A 15036-nucleotide genomic window follows, 5' to 3' on the forward strand; every position below is an offset into this window, starting at 1 on the left:
CTGTTGAAAAAAAGAAAAAAAGTGTTCACTACAAAATAACAAAACTGCCAGAGTGTGCGATATAGCTTCGCTTTGTACAACATAGCTTTACGTTGTTACATTTATCTATCGTGATATCATGAGATTGTGATGGCCAACTCATTGCAGGCATAAATTCTGGAAGTGGAGGTCACTGGCAGCTGATGTTGTACTGTAGATCTTCAACCATGCAGAAACGGATTAAGAAAAGGCGGGCCAAAACGGACATGCGGAGTAACACGGACATTTGCTTTAAAAAAAAAACTGCAGAGAAAAATAATACTTTTTTTTCTCTACCTTCTAAAATTACTTGAATAAATATTCAAGACAAAAAATTGAAAACTTTTCTGTGCCACACTTGGCAGCAAAAATGTCTTATAATAACGCTTCCTCGCATGACAGATGCATAGCAATTAGCATCAAGAGAGTTAGGCTACGCTAGACTAACATTAGCGAGGAATTTCTCGCTTTCTCTACGTTCCATTCAAGGCACAACAAAAGCATAGATAGGTGTGAATTTCGTGCAAGTCTTAAAGAAGCACATTTGGATTCGTCAACGCTGCGTTTAGTTGCAACAGGTGAGTGTCCTTCCATCACGGTCTTCATGGACTCATAACAGATGGCATGAAGAAAATAATCGTACCCCTGTGATGTGGCACAACTGCATCTCACACCAAGACAATATGGTTGCTCAGTCAGTGAAGATGTCTAATGTGATAGAAATCATAACATTAACTGTAGTCTATGTTGGATTTGTGTAAATGCGCTTAATCATCACAAGTTTAAGCAATTCCTGCTATATATTGATGCTGATTATGCTCACTGCTAATGCTCCCTGCCGTTCAGTGGCCAAGCCGTGCTACGACTCAAAAGGTTCTAAGCGCTTCTCCTGGAGATCAAGGAGTTTGCTAAAGGTAAGAAAATAATCCGTTGGCTGAGCAACGAAGGACAAGCTGATGATGTGGCATTCAAGGTTGATATTACCACATACCTTTCGTCTTTTAACTGCTTCCAAAAAGGTAATGACAATTTCTGTCACAATTGGTACAGCACAGCGTGTGCCTGCATTGTAAAGCTTCGCTTTTGGAAGACCCAGGTTGTATGTAACACCAGGTTTTAGCTTTTTTTACTCAGAGAAATTCCCAGCTGCAGTGAACACCACGTCCTACACTGTACCCTACATGTACACTTAGTTTCATTCATGTAAAAACTTTAATGATGTTGCTGCTTTGATGAATTTGGTGGCATATTAGCCACCCCAAAAATGAGGAAAGACACGACGTGTACTATTAGCTCTCAGGTGTACACCTGAAAGCTAAAAGAAAAGTTGTTTCTGAGAAAACTCAGTGGAACGCGCCCCAATCTGTGATACAAATCATGTCTTTGTACTGTAGGCCTACCTTATCATTTTATTTTTACGTATGTGAATGAATGCCCCACTTGGGGAAACTAAATTTTGATGTTCTGAAATCTTTAAGTAAAATGGTATTACCAACACTTGGTTTCATTCATGTACCTTATGATGTTAATTTTGTGATTTTGGTGAGTTATGCTCCCAAAATCAAGTTAAGCCCCACTTTGGGACCATAAAAAAAGTGGTTTCGAACTCAATCGAACATGCTTCAACTGATGGCACATGTTTGATGTTTGTACCTTATGATGTGATTTTTACGCATTTTGGGCCACATTTGGCTGCCGCTTATATGAAAATGCCCCACCTAGAGCACCGAAAATAAATAGGCTTACAATTAAATAAAGAACTGTCCTTAAAATAAGTTGCTCAAGCGCACACACCGAGAGTTAAACATCGTTTTTAGATAGTCCCGTTTTTGTTCTTAAAGTGAGTCACTATACCAACTGCTCTGTATTTAGGTTGGCATGGGTAGGCTACTCGCACTGACCAATAGCCTTTGCATGGTTATCGTTTCAGCCATCAGGAAAGTGCACATCTCCTAAACAAAAGATTCAGCTAAGATACAAGTGGTATTTTCAAACATTTTATTTGATGCTGTGCAACTTTTAAATTAGATCTGCCTTAAAGTAAACTGAGCATGTTTGTTGATATAATAAACCCAAGGTCAATAAAGCTATAAAATCACAAATGATTGTTATTAGTATTCTATGTTTTAACATTGTGATGCACTTGCCTCAAAATGTAGTAAGTACAGCAGCCTACATACATAGCATTAGAAGCATGCGTATACTGTAGTTTTATGGATGCTTTCTTGAGAACAGAGCATCAAATTGAACAATCAGTTTTATTGTTAATTCTCATGCAAAGGTATTTTAGAAAGAATTTAAAGCTTTAAGGATCAATACAAATTAACATAAAAGGCTTCATAATTTTGTAGCTGAATATTTTTACTAATTGTTTCATGCTGTGGAATTTCTGGTCATGGAGGTCCAAGAATGAATTTAAATTTACACCGGTAAATCAATATTTGTGTTTATTTATGATATAAAATTAAAGCCGTTTTTGTTTTTTCAGTTTCAATATAGTAAAAACTTAACAATTTCAATTAGAATGCCAGCAATAAACAAAGTCGATCACATGATTCACTTTACAAACCATGATGGGTATAATGTTGGGTATAATTTCATAAGTTCAGTAAAAGTAAAAATAATAATAATGGGTACGCAGTCAGCAAAAAATAACTTATTGACATTAAGTTATTATAGTAGTTGGTTCTTGATTATGCAAAATAAAGTTACTGTAATGAGTATCATAATTCTGACCTTCATGTCTCCAAAATGTTTGCTTGGCTATAAACTAAAGTTAAATTTCGTTTTTATTTATTAACTGTTTTATCAAAAGCAAGATTCGAGAGATAATTTTTGTTGCTGCAAACTGGTCAGCAACATAACTGTTAACCTAACAAGTAAGAAATTCCATTCTGAGACTGATATGGTTGTGCCACGATTGTGGATACACTCGAATGTATCGAGCAATAACAGGTTGAGGAAACTTGTTAGTGGAATAGGAATTGTTGTCATTGTTGCCTTCAAACACCTGCACAATGTAAAAGACAACCTTATTAAATCGCCATATTATGACACTTCTTCTTTTTTAATAGATTAATCATATTTGATCAGTTGTGGCCTCCCATATGAACTCCATCCATTTTGCCTATTTTTTTGTTTTTGCTAGTACTTCTGGCCTACTTTTTATTTCGGTAATTTGCTTAATATTGTCAAAATATTTCATTTTTCGTCGTCCCTTTCTTCGTTTGGCACTAATCACTCATTTTACAAAAGAGTTGTAATGATAAAAGATAAAAAATAAGCAATTTCCGAAGTACTTTTATAGCACCACGGCGTTTTAGAAAAGTGAATGATAAGCCTACAAATAATCACACAGATAAGAAGCAACACAAATTTTAGTTTTACAACTGGCAACAATCAAGCGAAAGGATCATGGTTGTTTGATTAGTGAATCTTAGGTTAATTAACGCAAAGTTTATGAACTTAAATTGACTTTAAATATAACTAATATAATTCAATGTTAAACTGTATTTAACTAAAATTAACCTTAAGTATATGATTAGCGTGCATAGTTTTTAATGCTATTTTCTAAAACAAAATTGTTCACAAACCCTCTAATAAAAATTGAGGGAGCTCAATGGGTTCATAAACCCAGGTTGACCACAGCTGCCTTTGTGATTTATAATTATTATTTCGCGCAATGCAAACACTGACCAGTTCATTTCCATGCCCATCCAACATCACTTGCAATTGATCGATAGAGTCTCCGTAAAATATCTTGAAAGAGGTTACCCATTGGGAGTATCTCACCGGTCGTCCTTGAGTAACAATGCCCGTTAGACGAGTTGGTTGATGCAGATAGACTTGGATCCATTCACCAACTCGATCTGCATTTCAATTTGTCACATTTATTATTGTACTTTTTAGTTTGATTGACAAAAACAACAACTCAGGTCACAATATCCATCAAACGTAAACGCAAATAACTAAAATAATGCAAATTTGTGATGTTAATTTGATACAAATCACAAAAAACAGCTTTGTGAAGCTGTCGGCAGTGCTAGATTATTGCTGGGCATTATAGGCCTAAAGCTTAATTCACTTGTGGGCCCAATTTTAAGTTAGTAAAAACTTGTAAGATCTATTTTGGCTTGCAATGAAGGTGTAAACGTATTTCAATTAAACCTCCAGCAAGTTGTTTGTTTGTTTGTCATATCCAGGCTTACGCCAGGTGGTTGAAGATTTAAATTTAGCGGACCGGATGGCAAGGAAGCCAATTTTTGCGTTCAGTTTCAGGCATGCCTTTAGATTACTTGGTAAAGACACAGTCACGTGTTCATAAGTCGTCCTTTCAAGTGCCGTGCCAGGGTTAGGTTTATGCAGTCTAAGTTTATGCTAGAGTCTTGACTAAGCTTGGCATTTTCAAAATAATTAATCATTTTTTCATGAGTAACATTCTTATCCTTGGTGGGCCGAATTGGTGGGTTTGAGGCTTCAGCTTGTTCAGCTTAATGGATGATCTGGCCCTGGTTGTCGGTGCTTTACAACTGGAAAGTTATGTTACATAACTTGTTTTATATTTGAGTTACTGTTGAACCTTTTTCTGCCGGTGGAAAGCTCAAGAACAGACCAGATGTTTGGGGCAAGAAACCTGCTTGTATTGAAAACGAGAAAAGATTGTTACAGTACCTTCCTTGTAGTCGTTCAGTGTAGCCAGACAAACATCAACATGCAGAGGTGAAAAAGTAGAACCTTTCTCCCACAAGGTTAAACAACTTGGTCAAAGCAAATCTCAGATTATCACAAAGTAAATACTTAAAAATAAGTAGCCTGGTAGCCTGTAATTGCAGCCTGGTTGCAATTGTAGGGTGCAGCCAGATTGTCCTTTGAATGGGCAATGCTTGCAGAAGGCCGTTATTTACAAAGCCACCATTGATAACGGCCCGACGGTTCTTAATTACATTGGTTGTTGTGAAACTACTTTTAAAAAACGTTTTTCCAACCATAAATGTTCCTTCATGGATAGGTCTAAATGAAACAGCACCGAACTATCTAAGGCAGTTTGGGACCTTAAGGACAAGGGTGTTGATCCTAAAATAACTTGGTCCATCCACAGCTGTGCTCGGCCTTATAGTGGAGGTGGTCGTAATAATTGTGGCCTATGTTTGGCTGAAAAGCTGGCCATTCTGAAGGCTGATAGTGGCCACCTTTTGAACAAGCGTTCGGAACTGGTGGGTAAATGTCGTCATAGAAACAAATTTAAACTCAAGTACTTCAAAATAAAATAAATTCCTTTTGATTTTCATAGGTTAATTTTTTTTAAAAAATTTCATTTGAGTTTTACAGGTTTTAAAAACAGATTTCATTTCATTTGTTCAGGTTACTACAGGTTAAATCATCACAATTCCTTATGATTTCACAGGTCATAATTTTGAAAAAATTAAATTTCATTTGATTTTTACAGGTTATAAATCTCATTTAATTTTTACAGGTTTTTTTAAAAACAATTTTCATTTATTTTGTTCAGGTTACTACAGGTTGCATTGATCATCACAACTGTATTTTGCTTTTTTGTGATGTCATAGATGCTGCCATCAAGTTGCTTGGTCTCCAGTTGGACAAATTAATTGAAACTTTGTAGTAATGAATGGAGGTAGCCCTTAGTAATTCTGAGGTTTTTTTCTGCAAATTGGATTACGGTTATAATATTTAATATCTTTTCAGGAATTACAGGTTTAAAGGTTTTTTTGCAGATTAAGTTACAGTTGTAATATTCAATATCTTTTCAGGAATTATCGATTCATTACTTTTTGCATGTTTTTCAGACCTTCTGATGATCTGTTAGGTGAAACAATTTGTAAAGGCTTCAGATAGTAATAACTATATTTGATTTAAATCGCTCTGCTATGCCTTTTTGCTTACCATTGAGCACTTTTTGTAGTATTAATAGTTTTCATTGTTTTTAGTCTATAAAGTATATATATGATACAAATAAAATTAAGTAGTTTAAAACAACTAACAAAAAAATTAATGCAAAGAAATTTATTCTCACACGAGTCAGTTCAATCATATATAGCTAAATATCGATTTCGATCAGCTAGAAGCTAGATCATCTTCAATTAAGCTTATTCAAATAGAATTGTTGTGAACTAAAAATGTTGTGGGATTGACACCTGTCAGAAGATACTTCATTTTCTTGACAAAAAAATTAAGGTTTTCATTCAAAAACGTTTTTATTTATGTCGCTTAAAAATTGTTTAACACTGTTTTCAAAGTTGCTGCGTTGTTATATTTGGCACAAATTGGTTTTCATACTTCATGGTAGATTGGCTGCAGAGCATTACTGTATACTGCATATAAAATATTGTGGATATAGGCAATATAAGACATTTAAAAATGTCCAAAGTAACAAGTATCGGTATGAAACCAGTTGTATAGGCTTACTATTTTCGTACTAGGTACTAATCCAAACTGATTTATCGAAAATTTAGTGTTTGATTTGATACTACAGAAGTGAAACCAAAAAAAAACAAACAAGAGGACAATATTCTAGTTAAAAGTACATATACCATGTATATTGTATAACCGAGTGGTAAACTTACAGTTTGGCTCTTACTTTCGTATTTATTCCGTAAATTTAGCAGGATTTGCTAAAAAATTAAATAATTCTGATAACCATTCTAACGGTTTTTTATAACTTACTAGTTAGGATAAATACGCAATAAACAACTAACTTTGAAGAGCTGACCATGACCCTGTACTTCCAGCGTTTCCACGCTCACCCAATTGGTTGTCAAGTCTTGCTGCTGCAGGTCTATATAAGAATGCATTAGGCCTTTTCCACGTGGAAGAAGCAGTAATGTCTTCATCTTTTATTCTGCTATCTCTCATGCCAATAGTGCAAAAAGAATCTAAGTAGAAATAACTTATTGAAAACTGTTATCAAAATTTTCACATGGTAGAAAATTTTACTGTAATAGCAAGTTTAAGCAAGGGAAAATAAATTATTCTTATAGCTTTGGTAAAGAGGTACTTCTCAAATACCAAAGACAGATAAATAAAAGATAACAACTTTATAGGATTGAATTGTATAATTCAAAAAAACAAAAACAATACATAAAATAAAAGATAACTTCAAACGTTTTCGGCAAAACTTTCTGCCCTCATCAGGAAAATACCTTAATTCATCTAAACAAAAACAACAGATGTTCGTGAAATTTTAATACTACAGTAATGACTGAAATTAATTAGCAAAACTGCACTGACCTGCGTACAAGCAACAACTCAAGAACAAACACAAAAGGTGGTAACAATCTGCTAGAAACTATGCGAGAGTGTGGTCACAAGACAAAATAGTGAGCAGAACAACATAAAGGCAATCAAGGAAAACCATCAAGCAACATAAAACAAACGTAATTTAATACAAATTTAACAAGAAAAATGCCCCTCCAGCAAATAATTGCTTGTTGAGACTAGCATGGGCTCCGTTAGAGGGGGGCCGCAGGGGTGATTACCCCCAACCATTGGAGTAGGGGTGTAACTAATGCAAAATTACCCCCCCCCACTAATGTAGAGATAAAAATTTCATTTTTAATATTTTTTTACTTTTGTGTTTTATTTTCATTTTTTTATTTTGTTGCACAACTTTTGAGTTTTTTGCTTGGAAACTCCAACTAGCAAGACAACGCCAAACTATGTATACTGTCAAGAATATAAACATCGCAATGCGCTATGTGTGACGTCATATGTTCTCACTGCTACAAAGTGTTTAATTTCGCTTTTTTACCACTCACAAACGAAATCTACTACAGTTGCACTGTTTCAATGTCTTTCGGCGTTGAATCGTTGTTCCCGACAATTTTCACCAAATCAAACATCATATAAAAACCGTTATGGTCTACTTAACCTAGCTGGCATCTTACGTCATGGAAATTGCTAGAAAATGTCCAAATATTGCACCATCGGTCGTAAGACCTGATGAAATATTGCATCACTACCTTTGAACACCGGTTTGAATTGCGTGACAATGTCTTTCATTATTGCGTCACAGTTGCTGTCTACGTGCATTTGAGATATCGCAAATTATTCTAGTCATTCGTAAAATTGTTTGTTGGAAGTGAGTCGCATATTTAACTGTTTGCTTGGTGCTTGCTAGCTGGACAAATTTTCCGTCTTTTATCTAAGTAATCTGTTCTGTAGTGACAAGTTTTAGTGGTGTACGGCGTTGCATCCAATTTCGACAGCCAGGTGGCTAATTTTACAGAAATACAAATTTGAATAGACGTTTCGAAGGAGTGTTTCTTTTTCGGTCATTACATACAGACGAACGGATCCGGGAACTTTATGTTACAATTTTCCCACGAAGAGATTATGGTTTACCGCTGTGACCAATCGTTGTAACTTGGCGACATTTTTCGCGGAGATAGCTTCACTTCGCTTTTGTTTGAACCATGCGGGTGGCCTTTAAAATTGATTGCAAGGGATAGCTGAGTCAAGGGGCAGCTATTTGCTGAGTCGAATAAAATTCTTATTTATTTTTAAATATTATTATTATTTGTAAAATTCCATTTTTTGTTTAGTGTTATTTCTTATACGGCACAGATGGTAAGCCTTCCTGTAGTATCGATCAAGATGTCTCTCTATTTTCAGTTGTTATAAAAGCTACATTTTAGCTTTAATTTTATTTTTTTCTGAGTTGAATGTAGGCCTAGCTTTGACCTTTTAAATCTAACCTTTTGTCGTCTGAAGTGCAAAATTTGGAAGACTTGAGTCAAAGAAGAATACTGAGAAGGATTTTTGCGTACGTCCCCTCTTCCAGTCAAAATTGTCTCAAAACTTAAAAATTGTTAAAGAGCTTTTGCTCGCGATTTCAGATTCGTTGAAATAGTGTTTTGATTTTAAATCGTGCTGAAAAGCAAAAATTCTGCGCTTTCGGCGCTAAACATGTCACCTAAGACGCTGTATAAGAAAGTAAAGCTTTCAGTAATGCAAAGTGGTCTGGGGGCAACCTCTCAGAAACAGGGGCGTTGACAAGGGGGTCTAGGTGGTACTTTTGGACCCGGGCCCGGAATATTTAAGGGGCCCAGACTTCAAAGATTCTCCGCGACTGAAAAAAAATCAAGATTTTAATATATTCAAATCTAAAGGAATTGCCATCAGAGGTTAAAACAGCCACTTTAGCCGTCAGATGGTAAAGTACCAGGCCCACTTCAGCTCTCTGGTGGTAAAACAGCCACTTCAGCCACCAAACAGTAAAACAAAAATTTAGTTTAGTCTAGTAACGTCTCTGTAGCTAATAAGGCCCGGCCTGTATTAAGGCCCACCCCCGGGATCTCCGTTGTTACAACTTTTTTAAACAAAACTGGAAGCTCTGATTGTTGCCATAGTGAATTGAAACTGACTGGTGAAGTTTCACAGCCTAAACTTCAGAACTTTTTGAGTTACGGAAAGTTGAAGTTTGGGGAGACTGAAATTGAGTGGTTTTATTAATTTTCACATATTTTAGACTGCTCTGCAGTTAACAAACTGCTTTGACTTCCGTTTTTTTTGCATTTTATGTGAAAGATATCTTCATGCTGATGCAGTAAAACCAATAAATTTGAACGTTTTTTCTAGTTAATGCAAGACTGATAATGATGATCAGATTAGGCTAATATTGGTAATAAGGCCCATGGGGTTGGAAAATTGTACTGTTGTGCACCCCTGGTTAAGAAAGTGAGGGTTAAAGACTTGAGTGACCCAAACAATTGTTGTTACACAATTAATCCAATTTCTTAATGCAAAGGAAATATCATAATTTCAGTATCAAAATACTTAAGCATCCCTACCATATCTAAAAACACCATGTTGTTTGAAAAAAAAATGGAGCATGGGGGTAGGGAATAGTTGTCGCTGTACATATTAATTATTATTTCTGTTCCTGTGTTGTCAATTAGAAGTTGTTTTGTGGTGTTGCTATTGTGAAAATACACCTTTTTTATCACTTTTGGTGCAAATTCAAACCGGGCCTTATTCACAACACATGCATCTAATATAGCCCGCTTGAGATTACGTACAAAACTTTTACGTACAAACTTGTTTCACAGATATGTTGTTTAGATAGACCCAAAGTATACTCATTCCAAATTTCGTTCAAAATTATGCAGTATTTAGAGAAATATTGAGGTTTGAAAATTAGCGGGCCTTATTAGCTGCAGGTACCTTATACTAATTTCCCTAACCACGAATATTTAGTGAAATATAACCCGTAACACGAATTTCAAAAACAAGCTAATGTTTGTTTAAATTCAAAAACTGAAAAGGCACAGGTAAGAACATCGCTATTCCTATTTTTGGACTAAAAATTATACCAAAACCGATTTTCAGATTGCAGCAGTCATCAAATGTTTGACCTAAGCCCAAAAACCTTTCCCAAATCAAATTGAAAACTTTCTGACCGTCTGCACTAACGTTGCTGTAAATTCTCTTCTGGTGAGCCTAAAATGACCAGTGAAACATCAATGGAATCGGGAAGTAATACTCTAGCGCCACGTAACAAATAAAAGTTCAAAAAAGCAACCGCTAAATAGAGATAGTAGGCAAAGTTTTGTGGAAATTTTAAGATTGCGCAAGATTTGTTAAACAACCACGCTTTTGGCATATCGGGTTTGATCTATTCCTTTTAATTTTCTACTTTGAACGGCATGTGTCATCCTCATTTTAACAGAAAGCTTTATATTCATAACATTGTCAATGAAAGGATCCCGAAAATAAATTGGTACCGGGCCCGAGAAATCCTGTCAACGGCTCTGCTCAGAAGTAGGCTATATGTGATGCGATAATCCAATAAGCTCCCTGTCGAAGTCAAAATATCCTTCCCGCCCTGCTTAAATTACCCCCCACTCTCAGGAAGTGTCCGGAGCCCCTGGAGACTAGGGTTGTGCTGCTTTATTTGGAGTGCCTCATGAATTTTAGTTTCAAACTCTGATTGACAGTTACAAATTATTTTGAACGAATCCAATGTAAATTTGATGTTGCAACAAATACTGCAGTCATAAATGTGATATTTGATTGCAGTGTGTTTGTTGACGTTTGTTAAATTCAGGTGTTCCGTTGCTCTTGTAACCAAGTGTTTTGTGGACATACCTATGTATGTCATGTTCGTGTCACACGAACAAGTGAATTTGTAGACAATGTTGGAACAAAGAGACTGCGAAACGGGAGATTTCAGCGAAAAATATCGACTTATTTTAAAAGCTTTGTAGGCCTACAGAGGAAAAAGGGCGATATTGAATTTACGTTTAAAGAGTTTAGAATTTAGATAGTTTTTTAGCGTATACGAGTGATTCCTTTTCTAGAAAAGGTATGGATACAGAGTTACGGAAATTTATGACGTCAGTATTCGGTGAAGATACTGAATTGAAACGTTGTAAGACCTTATCAAAAAACTGCCCGGAATATCCATTAGCACATACCATAGATTTAATTTTAGCGATTTTATTCATGTAGTGGTGTTTGTGGTGGTTATCATATAGTGGTAGATATCTTTTATTTTACGTATTGTTTTTGTTTTTTGAATTATGCAATTCAATCCTATAAAGTTGTTATCTATAATCTGTCTACATTATTCTTAGTTTTTTAAATAAAACTTGTCATTTTTTTCTGATTTGAGTGGATTAAACTTTCCCAGTTTAAGAAAACTTAACCTAACTCAGCAATAGTAAAACTCATAAAAATGATCACAAGCCAATAATAGATAGCAAATGGAGTTTTATAACATTATTTGGTTACTTGAAATTGTATCTGTTTGTGGTAATGTAAAATTACTTCTTTACCAAAAGTATGCGTAAAAATCAACCATCAATCTAAATTTTTAAGTAGAATATTGATCATTTGTCATCTAAATATCAAAACACAGTCCCGCAAATAATTGTGTTGTGGTGAACGAAAAGCTAAATTATAATCATACTTTGAGCGTGGGCATAATAACCTTTATTTGCTGTTTTATGAAAGTAAAATTATTGTTATTTTCGTAAACTTTACATGCAAAAGTAGTACAATTAGGTTTTTGCTCAAGTACTTCCGCCTGCGAATATTTTTTTCAGGACTGCATTACCAGGTTTTTCTTTCATTTCGTAACACTTGCTTTGCATCAATAGCTTGTTAGAATTTTTCTCCAATTTCATAACTGTTTTACACCTTAACCTTCAAAAGTATTATAATTATAAAGTGCTTTTTTACACCTAATAATAATAAAGGTATGGTTTTATTTACTGTCGCTCTGCAACAGCTAAGGTCTTATTTTTAATTTTACATCAGGTTTACGATGTCATCACATTATTACCCGACTTATTATCAATGCGTTGTGCAAACAATAACACAATTGGCACCGTTTTTGAAGTCTACGGTATGACTCGACCTGGAATCGATGTGAGATCTACCAGCACAAGAACCGAAGACATAACCACTCGGCGACTGAGCTGGTCTTTTTTACACCTTAGCGCTGTGAGTAACTGCAATCACAAAACAATTTGCATTCCATAACATTTTTAGCACAACGAATGCGTCTTACCTTGAGCAGAACTTGTCTTCAAACCACCACTAACCGAAAAACAAACCTCACTTGTTTTTCCATGAATGCAAGTAATCAAAAAAAAGAAACAAAGTTCAGCATAAAGCATTTTTATGGTTATCAACATTTGTTATATTTATCTTTCAATAAGTAACTGGAAGTGTTGTACAAGGAAAGCTGGTTGTTAATAGTAGTTCATTGTTATGTCAAATTGTTTTCTGATATTTTCTTATTTTCTCCTGTTGCTTGTAGTCTTTGTAGACATACAATTTTATGCATAGTTTCTTACATTGTTTACAAACTCGGCTATTTTAGCATTAAGATATGTCAACTTCATTATATTTTCTTTTTCAAGCAACTTTTTTAAATCTTTGTATAAGTAAAAAACTCTGAAAAATTTAGTGCTTTCCTGATCAAACAGAATCAATGGATGTCATTTTTTGTGCATCAAAATGTTTAGAAGAAGAAGAATTCTGGTAGATTGGCATCTTTACTGTAGCTTGAGCTACTGAGGCAGGGCCGGTCACCGAGATTGGCAGAAGCAAGTTTCCGCTTGTTGTTGAAGTGTTGTCTGTGAGGTGTATTTCATCCATGAGGTGCTCAAACGCACTCGCGGCGAGCATAATCAAAAAAAAATTGATGTTTTTAGTTTAGCATGCAATTTTATACCAGCAATGTCATTTTGTTTAAATTTAAACAGGGTTTTATAACTACAGATAAAATTTTGAACTATAACAATAAAACCGAACATTTTCAAGCTAAACCATTCGATAATAAAGCAATCATTTTACCTTTGCACCATTGCATTTTCTAAAACTAGTCATGCAACTCATCAGTAATTCTTTATTGCAGTTTAACTCAGGTAGGCCACTATTCTTTACTTGATTAGGTTTTGAGATGACTATTTAAAGTTTTTAAATTTTACTAGCTGAGTTTGCTAGAACAAAAAAAAAGAAGCTAGGTTGCAACTTAACTACTATTTTCAGTGTCCTAGACCAGCTTTCCAAACTTTGATTTTGATATTACGGGTTTCTACCCATCTGGTCTGTTATTAATGTACATTGTAGCAGTTACTTTGCCTTTTTCTTGAATATTTGATTGATAAAGTGATTAGATAGTTTTGTTAGTGGGTTGCTTTCCGACCACGTGATTATTTTGCAATGACAAATTTCCGTCTTACTGTAAATTCTTGCATTAGCGGAAATAATGGCCTATCTTGGAACGGCTGCAAACACAATATTGGCGTTTTCTAAACGTTCTTGCAAATGCGAAAGCGCTTCGGAAAGTGAACTAATTTTTTAACATAATAATGCAAACGATATCATATAAATAACGTCTACATGGTCCACAAAATATGCAAGCCATACCTATTCCTTAAAGGACTTTCTATCAATTTCCTAGCTATTGGCATACTGATAAATCGCATAGTACAAGCTGATTTGTTAATAAACTATTGACTATGTTGACGTCCAACAAAAACTGAAGGTCAAAAACATGGCAAAAGACAAGGTTGTGATTACGTGAAGGCGTGAAGTAGCTAATATCTTAATATTGTTTTCTTCTGATACTGATTACCAACCATGCTATGCGCAGATCAGCTAAAAGTCTTCTTAAACCAAGTTAGCATCGTTCTGGAATCGTGGGAACAACTTGCCAGCGACAGATAAATCTGGGGGAAGAAAACTAGGGATAGCACTAAACTTTTCGAAAAACAAAAAACAGGAAGCAAATTGGTCAGAAGAAACGCAACATTGGAAAAGAAAAACTGAATGAACCACGTTTTCCACCCTTCAGACAATATGACCTTTGCCCTCGTCTATTCCACCACAGACTGGGCCTATCCATACACCCACATCCGACATCACCATCCAACTTGATGACAAAACCAATGCTCAGACACGAGCTGGAGAAGACAAGGACATTAACCTGCCACTGACTTATGAACTCCCTTTAAGTTGTTGTATCCTTAAATTTTATAAATAATTTTGGCATGCTTTTCGTTAATATTTTGTTTAATACTGTAATTTCTTTAATACTGCCAATTGTCAAAACATATCATTTTTGGCATATTCTTGTTCGTTTGCCTTGCGCCATCCCAACCAGCATTTCATTTTGTAATGAGGTTTGATTGATTGAATCTTTATCCTCGACTGGGAAAGCTTCTTGCAGACCCTAATCTTCGCAGTTTCGCATGAAGAGGCTTTGAATTACTGACGCAAGCCCGGTCACCGAGATTGACAGAGGGAAATGTCCGATTGTTGAAGTCTTGTTGCTGGGAATTATTCCATCCATTAGATGCCGCTGAATGGAGAGCAGTCCTTAACGTGCGTTGCTCAAGTGCACACCCCGAGAGTCCAACCAGCGCCGCTTGATCTTGAATTTTCTTCGTTCCAGAAGTCACGCACTGACCAACTGAGCTATTGAAGCTTTCTTTTTTCAATGTGTCCAAAAGATAGTACAAGAACTTTGTTGTCTGAATAATCCCT

The 15036-nt window shown here is 35.3% G+C and overlaps 1 protein-coding gene across 1 annotated transcript; it reads right to left on the bottom strand.

Moving 5' to 3' along the window:
- Positions 1-2006: 2006 nt before the first annotated feature.
- On the bottom strand, positions 2007-12697 carry LOC145775765 (lactadherin-like). Its single transcript, XM_082587130.1, has 4 exons — positions 12551-12697; positions 6735-6911; positions 3715-3887; positions 2007-3028 (listed from the first exon to the last, which is right to left on the bottom strand). The coding sequence occupies exons 1-4, from the start codon at positions 12675-12677 to the stop codon at positions 2891-2893; spliced, it is 615 nt and encodes a 204-aa protein (XP_082443256.1). The 5' UTR covers positions 12678-12697; the 3' UTR covers positions 2007-2890.
- Positions 12698-15036: the final 2339 nt, after the last annotated feature.

This window comes from Aplidium turbinatum, chromosome 8, assembly GCF_918807975.1.
Source record: "Aplidium turbinatum chromosome 8, kaAplTurb1.1, whole genome shotgun sequence".
In the NCBI taxonomy this organism is placed as follows: domain Eukaryota; kingdom Metazoa; phylum Chordata; class Ascidiacea; order Aplousobranchia; family Polyclinidae; genus Aplidium; species Aplidium turbinatum.

Coding starts and splice junctions, on each gene's coding strand:
- LOC145775765 (XM_082587130.1), bottom strand. CDS start 12,677: ATGTTGATAACCATAAAAATGCTTTATGCTGAACTTTGTTTCTTTTTT. Junction 6,912..12,550: donor GAAGACAAGTTCTGCTCAAG/GTAAGACGCATT, acceptor ATTTCTACTTAG/ATTCTTTTTGCACTATTGGC. Junction 3,888..6,734: donor GTCATGGTCAGCTCTTCAAA/GTTAGTTGTTTA, acceptor ATTGAAATGCAG/ATCGAGTTGGTGAATGGATC.